The sequence below is a fragment of the Nematolebias whitei genome, chromosome 1 (genome assembly GCF_014905685.2).
Source record: "Nematolebias whitei isolate Nwh7 chromosome 1, NemWhi1, whole genome shotgun sequence".
Classification (NCBI taxonomy): Eukaryota; Metazoa; Chordata; class Actinopteri; order Cyprinodontiformes; family Rivulidae; genus Nematolebias; species Nematolebias whitei.
In genome coordinates this window covers 64,194,531-64,207,750 of record NC_056498.1, presented here as the reverse complement: position 1 = coordinate 64,207,750, position 13,220 = coordinate 64,194,531, and the positions used below count along the sequence as shown (strand labels likewise).

General features: G+C 39.9%; 1 protein-coding gene across 2 annotated transcripts in view; it reads left to right on the top strand.

Moving 5' to 3' along the window:
• The window catches only part of pcdh15a (protocadherin-related 15a), a 207,842-nt gene extending 196,585 nt beyond the window's left edge, over positions 1-11,257 (top strand). The window contains exons 33-39 of one of the 2 annotated variants that reach the window (XM_037680057.1): positions 2,730-2,748; positions 3,734-3,772; positions 3,921-3,994; positions 5,508-5,622; positions 5,789-6,917; positions 6,948-7,713; positions 10,646-10,708. In XM_037680057.1, the coding sequence (XP_037535985.1) occupies positions 2,730-2,748; positions 3,734-3,772; positions 3,921-3,994; positions 5,508-5,622; positions 5,789-6,917; positions 6,948-7,693 (2,122 nt within the window). In that variant the 3' untranslated portion in view covers positions 7,694-7,713; positions 10,646-10,708. Of the gene's footprint in view, positions 1-2,729; positions 2,749-3,733; positions 3,773-3,920; positions 3,995-5,507; positions 5,623-5,788; positions 6,918-6,947; positions 7,714-10,645 lie in introns of both variants that reach the window. The other variant, XM_037680065.1, reaches the window with a different exon arrangement.
• Positions 11,258-13,220: the final 1,963 nt, after the last annotated feature.

Sequence of the window (13,220 nt, the reverse complement as noted above, 5' to 3'; positions counted from 1 at the left end):
GATGGATGGATGGATGGATGGATGGATGGATGGATGGATGGATGGATGGATGGATGGATGGATGGATGGATGGATGGGATGGGATGGGATGGGATGGGATGGGATGATGTAGAGGCTGGGCAGCTGACCCGGGCCCCAAAGGTCTCGGGTTCGACCCCCTGTCATTGCACATCTCGTGGTGTCTCTGAGCAGGAGACCTTATTCCCAGTTGCTCCCCGGGTGCTTTCCATAGCTGCCCACTGCTCCACCTGGTGGTGGATGGGTTAAATGCAGAGAGCCATTGTATGGGAACATGCATTCAATGATGACAATGTATGCACATTATTATTATTATTATTATTATTATTGTTATTATTATAGTTATTATAATATTATAGTTAATAATGGTTAGCATACGCACACGGCTGATGATCCGGTTGTCCATCTGTAACAATCCGCCCCCAAAACTAAGGTAAAAGGGGGATTAATTACATAAAATGATAATTATGTCCTGTGCAGTGCCTGGAGCAGACAGCACAAAAAACATGTTGGTTGAGGTGTAAGAATAACCAAATACAGTAAACAGAAAATAATTTGCCCGTACAGGCAAAAAGCTCTCATAAATAAACTAATAATAGATTGGTCACGAAGGATAGCATTTAGGGCAGTTAACACAATTTAATTAAACCATGAGTTATGTTCCACAAACCCCCCAAACGCTTCATCCCACAACATTTCCATATCAACACATGAAATCCCATAAACCCCATAAATAAATAAAAACAACTAGTTGATCAAACTTTCAGTCCAGCTACCTTCTTTGAAGTAAAGTCATTTTGATGGAGGATGAGGGAAATGCCCACTCAATCTAGGCATCAACACGCCGAAATAAAAAGCAACGATCTCACCAGATCTCAGTGTCCATATAGGCTTTAGCGTGCCTCCCCTGCAGTCCTGGGTAAGAGCAAATAATAATCCACAGCGATCCAAATTTGGGTTGAAGAATAATCCACAGATAATCCAGGGCAACGTTCTCACGCAAGATCCTCCTCAGCAGGTGCACACCCAAAAAAAAAAACAAAAAAAACCACCATCACTTCTAAAACTGCATCAAAGCCCGATCCGATCCGGCCCGCCCATCAAGCATATCATTTTGACCCGACTTCGGGCCGGGCCAGTTCGGGCTGGGGCCTCGAGCCAAAAATTGAAACTCTACCGTGCAAATGTCAAAACACAACTATAGTGCTCTAGAAATACACAAGTTAAACAGAAAAGTGTTTGCGACAGGTTTTAGATGCCCACGATCACTTTGCAACTGTTTTGAGAAAAAAATTGAACGTGCTCAAAAGTCAAGCTGAGATCATTCCTTTATTTTATCTTATTTTTATATTAATAAATGCCACAAACGACAATTGACATGATTTATTCTTGAACCCACTGTTAGTTTAGAAAATCCACAACCGTCACTGTTTCATTCGAGAAATTAGAAAATCCCGTAAATGTTTTGAGAATTTTTGGAGACTGCCACAAATACCGTCTGCCAATTAGGCTCAGAGCGAAACTGGCTTATGCCACATTTCTAAATTTGCTTATTTGTATCATATTTTAGGGCAGGATGTTGCAAACATCTCAGCACAGCATCCCAGCAATTATTCACTCATTATCAAAGTCAGATTTATCCTTCTGCTACAGGCACAAAACGTGTCTTGATGTGAGTTTAGAGCCGCTTTTCTTATTTCTCCTTTCACACAATCTTTTTTTATTACTCGTCTTCCACCAAGACCCCATGCGTGCAAACTTTCCGGGGCTACTGTCCACTGAGCCATTATTCTTGATGTTGCATGCAGCAGCAATGGCCAGCAGGCGAGCCAACAAGTCATCAATCAGATCCTGCTCCCATCACCAACTCTGCCTGGGAGGTGTGGCATATGGCTCTGTCCCGTCCCTGCTCTCTGGTCCCGGCGCATAACAACAGATTACAGCTCTCCAGAGGAATCTCACATCATTGCCTGGCCATACATCTAAGTGCATGAAAGTCGTCATTATTTATGGGTCTGGACAGGTTACACTTGTGCACTTGTGAACATGGAGGTTTCAGTCAAGCTACTTTTACAGTTTCTTGTTGACTTGTATGAAAAAGGCTGCAGATGTGTTCTTATTTTCATTTGTTCTTTTTTGATAAAACTTGGTTTTCACATTTTAGTCAGCTCAAAATAAACCTTGATTGCCTCTATAGAAAATAAAGAAGCCTTCAGAATAAAGATAGTTTTCTCTGAGCATATTAGGATGTAATAACCAAAGACAGATTTATTTGCATTGAGCAACAGATCTTTTCCTTTAATCACTGTGTTCCTTTCATATCTTCCAGCATATTCTCTCTCTACAGTCACGTAAACACTGACTTCTTTTTTTTTTTCTCCCCTTTTTCAATCTGTCTTGCTACTTTGATGTTTGCATTTATTGCTTCTTTCTTTTCTGTTCTTTTGGATGAGATAACAAGGTAAAAAAACAGCCTATACCAGCTTGATAACTGTGCAGCCTTAGGCATCCTTTTGAACGCTGAACAATATCTGCAACTCTAATTTAACACTTGAAAATTCACAGTAAGTAAAGCTGTAGTTTCCTCTTTGGTCAGCAGAAGATAGACACAGTAGTCATGTAGACTTAATAGTACTTTTTTTTTTATTAAAGTGTTGTTAATGTGTATTTATTATTTGTCCTTTTTCTTTCTTTCTTTCCACAATGCCCAGGAGAAGAGGTGGCAGACAGGTAAGCGGTTTTGTTGTAATGTGTTTTTGTTTTATTCTTTTGTACCAAGACTTTTTTTTTTTACTAATGACAACTTGAGGTAGTCTACATCCAAAAATCTTACCTTCAGACAAAAAATAAATATTTAAATAAATAAATAAGATTGCTGTAATATTCAATTACAGATGATCATGCGCTCATGCAAAAATACAATTATTTCTTGTGATAAATAAGTTTAGCACGTTTGTGAAACATAATCAGGCACCTGACAGTTATTTTTTTTTACAGTGTACAATATGTAAATATTGTTTAAAACATGATTTAAAGTGTTTATGGGAGAGGTGGAGTAATGGTGCCGATGCTAGAGAAGGTGAGCCTGTGACCAGAAGACCGCTGGTTCGACTCCCCAGACCCACAACATTATAATCTGGGTGGAAAAGGTGAAACTCCCACACCTGCCTCCACCCTTACTTGCCCCACTCTGGACCCCTGAGCAAGGCCCTTAACCCCGACCATCTGCTCCCCGGGGCACCCCAGATGGCAGCCCCCTGCTCCACGGAGAGGGCTGTGGTAGTTTGGTGGTCTGTGGCTGCATCAGTAAGGCCATCCGGTGTAAAAACATTTGCCAAGTCTTCGTGCGAGTTAGTTCGCTGTTGCAACCCCTGAAGGAGAGCAGCCAAAGAAAACAAAAAACATTAATCTATTAATGTTTAATGATAAATTTGAAGGCAAGACTTTTGTTTTTTTGTGCAATTTTCTAACCCTTTATGCTTTCTTAGCATCTTTATCGTGCTTTCTTTATTCCATCACTACTGTATCAGTTTTTTCTTCTTGTCTTGTGTTGTCTTTTATCCTTTATGGTTTTCTACATGAATCTAATACATAGGACAGAAATGTCTTCTGGTTTTGTATTCGCAACATAATGCTGAGCTTTTCATATGTGTGTCTTTCCTAACCATCCTTTCCTTTCATTACCGTTTCCCTCATCTGTACTAACCTTTGGCAGCAACAGCAACTGCTGAGGCCATCCCTTCTGAGACCTGAGGTAGAAACCCTCCTGCTTTTCCTAATTCACAGGGATTGTACTCGTTTCCTTTTCTATTCTCACCCAGTATGCTGCTGCTAGTCTTCTTTGACTGTTTTTAACCTAAGGAATGCTGAGTAATTTCTTTGTCTGCCTCTGTGAAATGCAGGAACTCTCCATGGAGTCAGGTATCGACCCAGGCCAGGATTACTACACACAAGACTACTATAATTACGACCAAGGGTGAGCACACTGCCAGTTGCATCCCTCATTAATTGTACAGTACACTAATCCAAGAAACAGGTCAACATTGATTCATATAACAACTTAAAGAATTGTGTCAGTATTTATTTTGACCTTGCCTTTATTAGGTCATTTGGAAAGAGAGATGGTTTCAAAACAGAAAATTTTTGCACATTTTTTCTCCCTTTCTTGTTTTCTACCAAATGAGAATGTAGCCCTTCCACTCGCACCAAATGAGATGATTTAAGCCACTTTGACATGGGCACCTGAGCCTCTAAAAGCATTTCCCAGTTTAATAGATTCAAGGTGTTTTGGCTCGCCTGTTACGTTGCCCAAATGGTTTAAAGAGGAAAAGCATGGAACTCAAATCCACTCCAGCTGCTGAGAAATTGTACATTTGACACTCCTACTCTGTTACAGGTGACTTGTCCCACTTTGTGAATTACTGTGCAAATTTATCAGAAGCTTTTACACCTTACAAGCTTAGATCAAAGAAGAGAGCTGCAAATTCATGTTACAAACTTTCATCAGTGAAATTGGGTGTTGCTTTATTGTAGTTACTCACCAGCTTATATTACATGTCAGCATACCTCACTGTACTTAATGTGTCTAAATCACACTGGGATTTGTTTGCAAAAGGTTGCCATTATATTTTCTGAGATGTCTTATCGTAAAAGTTGCTTCCGGCAATAAGTGTGCCATCCATGTGATGGTAAGACTGTTGATCTGTATTTATTTCCAATGGGGTGCAAACTGGACCATGTTGTCTTCACTGCAGACGTTTAACGTCTAGGTGACACCGACAGACAAACTCTCACTAGGCTCTTTCCTTTATTTGCCTTTTTCTCTCTTTTGTTTTTGAAATCTGAAACATAAATTAACAATCTCATTATGCAATGTTTATGTAAGAGTAGCATGAAGAGCCTATGAAGAGTATTATGGTTGTTTGTCATATTATAAAAGAAAAATAGATTAAAATTAATTTACACAGCTAAACATTTTTTGTAGTTTTACACTTGTCGAGACACGTTTGTCCATGGGTTTTGATAAGATTCAGCAAGTATGTTTTTTAATGGTAAGAACTAAATTTTCCACAAAAGAGAGAGAGAAAGAGAAAGATGGAAGAGTTTATTAAAGTTAACATGTTTTACATGAAAACAAACAAAAAAAAAGATATTTTAGCAAAAACACCAAGATCAATATTGCAGTAATTTGTTGAATCAATGCATTACTTTTCTATAAAATACCTGTTTATCTATTGGGTGTACTGAGGTTGTTAATGATTTTTACTTCAGTGGCAGATTATGTGTCACACCTCCACACTGAATCTTTAAGCACTTTATATCTAAATATAGTCACTTTCAATGACAGAAGGTGTTTGATAACCCATTTGTTTGTGGCAATTTGTTTTGCAGCTTGAAAATTGTTATTTTTATGTAGTTTGGTTTAAACCGATGAGTAAAAATTTAACAGCTGCAAGTCTGAACATGATTTTGGTTTGTCTTTTTCCCAGGTATGACTTTCCTCAGTATGGCAGTAGAAGGAGGCTGATATCTCCCATGTATGATGAATATGGAGAGGTGATCATGGAGGATGATGGATATTACTATAGTCCACATGGCCCTGAGGTATTACCATTCTTTGAATGTGATGTTTAAAATTACAATTATAATGGCACAATTGTTCACTAATGGGCTGTAAATGTCCAATGCAATATTAAAACAGAACCCCGTGTGGCAATCCAGCAGTCTTTATCATTACCAAAGGTTGCTAAATAAATTATGATTGTCTTAGGGCCGAGGCAGAGGCCGTGGAGGAATGAGAGGTAGAGGTTCACCGAAGAGGGTTGCTTTTAGAGACGTGCCACCAGAGGAGGAAGTTGAACAAGCTGAGCCAGCACAGGAAGGCGAGCCATCAAAAGCTGCCAAGAAACTAAAGTCTGTCATAAAACTCAGCAAACTCCTGGCGGCCAGCAAAGGAGGACAGCCACCATCTGATGCTGGTCCATCTCCATGGAAGAAAGCCAATATGCTGAAAATGTTTGGCGCTGGTACAAAGGACAAGGATTATGCCAAATTGATGTCAGCTCGCCGTATTGACAGTCAGGAGAGCCTTGCTGACGGACCAGCAGCTATGGGGCCAATAGACAGCAAGTCTGATGCTCGCAGTCGACTTAGCAAAATTTTAAAGAAAATTAACATCACCAACAAGCTGCAGATCAGGAGGAAGTCACAGAGTAGTGCAAGTCATGTCTCAGCCACAGAGAGCGAGAGAGATGAGGAGGCCTCACAAGCAGCCAGTGAGGATGAAAGGAAATCTAAAGTGTCTATTAGCGTGACCGAAAGTGAGCCAGAGGAACGTGCGAGTGCAAGTGGTAGGGAGAGAGACTCTGATGAGGAATCCTCAGAGAAAAGCAGTGTTGACAAAGATTATCTTAAAGTCGATTTAGAAAGGGATGATACAAACGAAAGCACAGTGGACTCGGAGGAAGAGCCCGATGAAGAACTCGGGGATTCTGATGAGGAGAGCAAGTCCAAATCTGAGGAAGAGGAAACAGAACAGGGCTCTGTCAGTGAGAAAGAATCAGAGACTGATAGAGAATCTGGGTCAGAGAAAGAATCTGACTCAGAAAAGTCCTCCGCTACGGAAAAAGAATCCGAGACTGAGAAGGAGTCAGAAACCGAAAAGGAGTCCGACTCTGAGGAAGAGTCCAGATCTGACAAGGAAGCAGAGTCAGGAACAGGCACAGCAACAGAACAGGAAACAAGCACAGAAAAGGATTCAGCAACTGAGAAAGACTCTGATGAAGAATCTGAGGAGGAAGATGCTTCAGAAAGCACCAGAGGAAGTGAATTCTCTGCACGCTCTTCAGTGAGATCATCAGCTACTGAAGCCAGCAGGAGGAGTAGTACATCTGGTGCTGGTAGCAGTGGCAGTGGGAGTGGCAGGAGAGGTAGCGGGAGTGGCAGCAGAGGTAGCGGGAGTGGCAGCAGAGGTAGTGGGAGTCGCAGTGGGAGTGTTAGCAGTGCTGTATCTTTATCTGGCTCAAGTGTTAGATCATCTCAAAAATCCAGAATGTCTAAAATCACCTCAGAGAAATCCAGTGAGGAACTGAGTGAGGCTGAGTCAGGGACAGGGACAGCCAGCGATGCTGAGGCAGAGTCAGTGTCAGGAAGTGAACGTTCTTCATCTCGTGGGTCCAGCAAGAGAAAACTGTCTGGTTCAGAGATAAGTCAACGATCTTCAAATGGCAGTCAGATAACAGAGAGCAAAGAGAGTTCAGCAGGTTCCCGTTCCACTGGTGGGAGTCGGGGTTCCCAAAAATCTATCCTGAGCCGTGGCTCAGAGGGCACAATCACAGAGGAGAGTGAAGAGGAGGATGAGGAAGAACCTGAGACGGGTAACGAAAGCAAAGATTCCTCTAGTGAGTACAGTGATCAGTCAGCATCCAGGAGGTCCAGTGTGGTGTCTGGAGACCCTGGACCCTCAGCTCCCTACAGTGGGCATCCATACAGCACGGACATCAGAAGCATCAGTGAGAAGTCTGAGGAGACGTATGGAGGACTTTCTCCTATTACTGAAGTGGATGAGGATGCCATCTCTTCTGACAAATCAGTCAGTCAGTCAAAGGGCTCAGAAGAAACTGACGGAACATCAGATGGTGATTCCGAGTCAGAAGGGAACTCCACATCCTTCTAGAGACACATTGTCACCGTGAAGTAAGAGCGAACAAAATCAATGTACTTTGCATGGGAGTGAAGAAATACTGCCTGCATCTACAGAGTGCTTCAAATCTTTCCTGTTTTGTAAAGAAGCCTTGTGGTTTTTCTACTGCATATTATCTGAATCTGACTTTTTCACTTCTTTGGCTTATTCCCCCTTTGATGCTTTCTGTGTGCTTTGCTGTGCATTTTGATTTTTATAACATTGTAGCCTTTTTTTTTTCCTATTGAGACCTTTCATGTGGACTTTTCCCACAATGTTAATATTCTACTTAAAATCATAACTTTTTTTTACTATAAACTTACTTAAAGCTAATGTTATGCTAATAAATTTAGCTTTTTTTTAGATAACCATTTATTAACAAGTTCACTTAGCAATATTAAGTACCGTACTTTTTGCCGTATAAGTCGCACCTTTTTGCATAAATTTGCATGCCCTGCGATTTATATGGGAAAGAGACTAATTTGTTTTTTTTCCTCCCATACTTATAACCCAATTTTTGGCTGAGATCTGACGATTTCATTCATTCTGACATGGAAAATATTGAACACTACCATTTTCAACCACTAGAGGGTGCTCGACTAATATGGCAAGCCAAGTGTCTCATTAATAGGAAAAAGTGGCTATTAATGAAACACTTGGCTTGCCATACAGGCCACCTTCGTCTCGCTTCGGAACTCCTGGAGCAAATGTCAAATCAGCTGCATTTCACCGAGTCGCCCAGGTGAAATGCAGTTGATTTGACCATTAAAGTGCATTTATTAAGGAAAAGTTCAACTTAGACACACCTTTACTATAATATCAAGTAAACAAATAATTGTTTTTAGGTGGTTATTTTGTTAAATTTTGAAGAAATTCACAGCGATTCATCCCTCTGAGTGCTCCCACAGTCGCAAATCAATTTTTGAAATGCTACTAATTTGACCGTCAAAGTGCATTTATTACGGAAAAGTTAAACTGAGACACACGGTTCCTATAATTCTGCGCAAACAAACAATTGTTTTTAAGTGTTAATCTTGTTAAATTATTGTTTAAGTTATCCAGTGCACACTCCTGCAGCTGCCATTTGGCAGCCAATCAATTTTTGGCGCAACACGGGCCCACGTTTCCGGTTGGTCAGCGGTGACGCATAACAAACGCGGCGCGTTAGAGGTGATGCATAATAGATGCGACTTATACGGCAAAGCGACTTATTTATATTTGTTCCACATTATTAGACATATTTTGACTGATGCAACTTATACATTGGTGCGATGTGTATGGTGGAAAGTACGGTATTTGAATTTCAGTAGCCTTTCAAAAATGAATTAGATTTCTTTGTAATTAGATTTTATGAAGCACCTGATAATTTTGTCCTACCTATAGTAAAAGTAGGGATGGGGCCGATCCGGTATCCGTATCGGCCTCCGATACCAGCATAATTTACGTATCTGATTTTTCCGATCCAACCTGCAGCTATTTCCGATCCACGATGCATGTCTGTTTCTGCTGAAACATCTCCTCATGTGATTCCATGCCAGCTGCTCTGCAAGTTGGCTTCAAACTATTGAATGGATTTCCTGAACGGAGGCATGTCTCATGAACCCAGAGTAATAAGACCCGCCTCACATTCAGGAAATCCATTTCATAGTTTGCAGCCAGCTAAAACATGAGGACTGAGTAAGCAGCACTGTGGCTAATGGCTAACCAACTTTTCATCGAAACATGTCCGCTGTGTGGAAGTATTTTACACTAAACACCGCAAGACAGCAATGTGCAATGTCTGCAGAGCCATAGCCCCACGTTAATCCGCGGTAAAGTTAGTTTTACATTGGACATTCAAGTTCCGTGGCATCAGCAGTCTGCTCCTCTCGCTGAACCCATAGCAGGCAACTCAGCCTCGGCCAGCTGCGCCCAGTCTGCCCCACTCAGTCTGCCCGTCTCCAAGGAGGGGCAGACAGAGCACAGCTGACCGAAATCAGACCGCCCGCCCCGGACTGAACAAGAAGAACACACCGCCAAAGCCATGGAGCTTGAATGTTTACTGAGAAGTTGCTAAACTTCATCGTAATTAATGACCAACCGCTATCAGTTGTAGAAAATGAAGGATTTTGCAGTTTAATACTTCCAGCCAAGATATAATTTACCCTCCAGGAGATATTTATCAGTTCAACAGTAGACAATCATAAAAAAAAAATGTGATTTGAAAATTATAAATAAAATAAAAAAAGAAACAAAAACGGCTGCATTATAAAGCGATGTAAAATACTAAAAACAGGAACATGTTTGTGTTGGTTTATGCATTGAACTTAGCAGATGTTTAAAGCCATTTAATTTTTTTTATTTTATCTAATTCATCACTTAAATTAATCGCTTTAATATCCACTTTAAAGCTAGGATTTAAAAAAAAATTGTGTTAGCAGAATTTAATTCTAACTTTGAAACTTATCCAGCATTAATAAAAATTACCTCAAGTTGCCTTTTTGGACATGCATGCAAATAGAGGAGATTATTACAGCCTCATATAAAATCAGTAATGATGATGATATCGGAACGGGATAGGTATCGGACGATATCCAGATTTAGGTATCGGGATCGGATGGGAAGTTAAAAAAATGTGGATCGTTGCATCCCTAATTATAAGTAGGAGGTTTTTGGGGTGGGCATTAGGCATTTTCTGACTAAAAATATGGAATTGCCACACATGTAAGATGTCCATTCAAATATTTTCCTTTGGAGAACAAAGACTTATTTTATAAATGATAACACTATTAATGAACCATCTATGGAGGTAACTCAAGCTGGCATATCCACATACACTGTCTGCAAAGTCACTTCTTTAAAAGTAATCTTTTTTATTACTTCACAGAGACTTGGACACTTCATGTGCACTTTATATGAAAATAATCTATATATTGACATAGACCTTGATACCCTCTCTTTTTTCAGGCTGGAAGAAAGAAGAGGATCAAGCTTGTGGTGGATCAGGAGAATGAAACCACTTCTACTGGAGAGGAGAGCACTACAGAAAGCCAGCGAAACAGACTCCCCAACAGCCACAGCAACATCAATGGGAATATCTACCTCGCACAAAATGGCACTATTGTTCGAACTAGGCGACCACCACATTTAAACAACCTAAAGATGGGTTCTCCGTGCCGACTAAAAAAGCATTTTAAAAATCTTGAAAAGTTAGGTGTGACTTGTGAGGAGCCCCCTCCTGTTGACACAGAGAATTCAGAAAGCAACACGGAAAACGGAGTCAGCACATGTGTTCCTCCTAACAAGGATGTAAACCTCAACACTTTGTCCTCTCATCGTTCACTGGGCTCAGCAATTACAGATCTAAAGAGCTTTGGGTCCAAAACCAGTATTGCCAAGGCCATAATTGATAGAAGCAACAGTGGGTCATGTGTCAATGTGGAAGAAGAGACAAATGTTGACAACCACAAGAGCAGCCGGGAAACACTGGAGTCCCACAGTGAACACACATTATCAGACGAGGATGAACTGTGGATGGGACCCTGGAACAGTCTGCACATACCCATGACCAAACTATGACTGGCCATGCTCAAAATGAATTCTCCCTTTTTGTGTTTTATTTGAGAAAATCATCCTGAAATGTGTGCCTCAGCTGAAAAAGCTCTAATCACTGAGAGGTGATTGCATTTATTATATTTTATTTGAAATTAGATGTTACGGCTTACTTTAATCCAGCTTGTATCAGCGGCAGGGCTATAGAAGATAAAGGAAATGAGTGTCCCAAAGAAACATAAAAAATAAAAAAAAAGATTGAGAACCATGAATTTGTTTGATTAAGCAAGTCCTCATTTAAATTCTCATTTTTAATTTTTAGTTTTATTTCTTTGACACAAATCATAGTTCTTTTAGCAAAATTGTTAAGTATATTTACATATCAATTCTGATCAGATTAAAAAAAAAAGTGATTATATAGTAAAGAAAAATTAGACTATTTTGATATTAGTGTTGAACTTGCAAACAATCCAGAATGGCATTGATCATTTTATGTTGTGATCACTTGGAAATGATTTTTTGAAAATTTATGGAAAATATATGAAATTATTTTTGTCTATTTTGTATCTAACAAAGATGGAGAATCTAACCTATGACATTGCAAATATAATATATACATGACTGTCATCACTGAATTTCAGCAGTGAAGGTGACAGTTCAATCATAGTGTTTTTATATGGGCATTTGTATTTACAGAATGTGGTATTTTGAATCCTTTTACATGATGCAGATTCTCTCTGTTCTTGTCATAAGTATTGGAAGAATACCAAAAAAAGCTGGTATCACGTTCACCAATAAAGCTTGAATCTATTTTACTTTGTGTTGTGTATTCTAACTGCAAATACACGTGAAATCAACAGCTTTATCCAAAACTACACTGTAAAAAAAGATTTTGAAGGTTGAATACATTTTTCAAAATATTAAATTTCAGTCATATATATAAAACAATGTACAAAGTGAGTTATCTTAATCCATTTGTCCATTTTCTTTATCCACATATCACTTCCGGGGCACGGGGAGCTGGTACCCATGTCCAGCAGTTAACATGTGAGTGGTGGGGTACACCCTGGACAGGCCGCAGTTCCATCACAGGAACGTAAAGAGACAAATTAGACAAAACCATTCCCTCTCTCACTCACACCTAGGGACAATTTAGTTACCAATCAGCCTAACATGTATGTTTTGGTCTGTGGAAGGAAACCCAAATCCATCCATTCATTATCTTTACCCGCTTCTTCTTTTTTGGGACATAGGGGTCACTGGTGCCCATGTTCAGCTATCACTGTGCGAGAGGCGATGTACACCCTGGACAGGTCTTCAGTCCATCACAGGGTCACATAGAGACAAACAAGACAAACAACCATTCACACTCTCACTCACACCTTGGGATAATTTAGAGTTACCGATCAGCCTAATGTGCATGGTTTTTGCTCTGTGGGAAGAAAACCAAGTACATGGACGAAATCCATGCATTTATAGGAAGAACTTGTGCCGTATTTTTTGCTGTAGCATTTTTTTTTTTGCATAGTTTGCATTCCCTGCGACTTATAGGCAGAAGCAACATATTTCTGGATTTTTTTCCATATTTATAAACCAATTTTTGGCTGAGATTTGACCGTTTAAATTCATTCTGACTGAAAATATTGAAGACTATCATTTCAGGCACTAGATGGTGGCAGAGTAGTAAGGCATATCGTTGTATCTTGTAATAGGTATAATTGGCTATAATGACAAATACAAAAACAACTGGACTTTATTTATTATACATTACTTTATACTTTATTATTTTTGTCTTGAACTTTGTTGAATTTACCATGTCCTGGATGACTGAGAATCTTCACCAGCTATCAATGACACAATTGGCTTGCCATATCCTGCCACCTTCATTTTGCTTGCAGCTTGGAGCAACCGTCATCAGCTTCATTTCGCTGCATCCTTCCATCCATCCATTATCTTTTACCTGCTTCTTCCATTTTGGGTCACAGGGGTT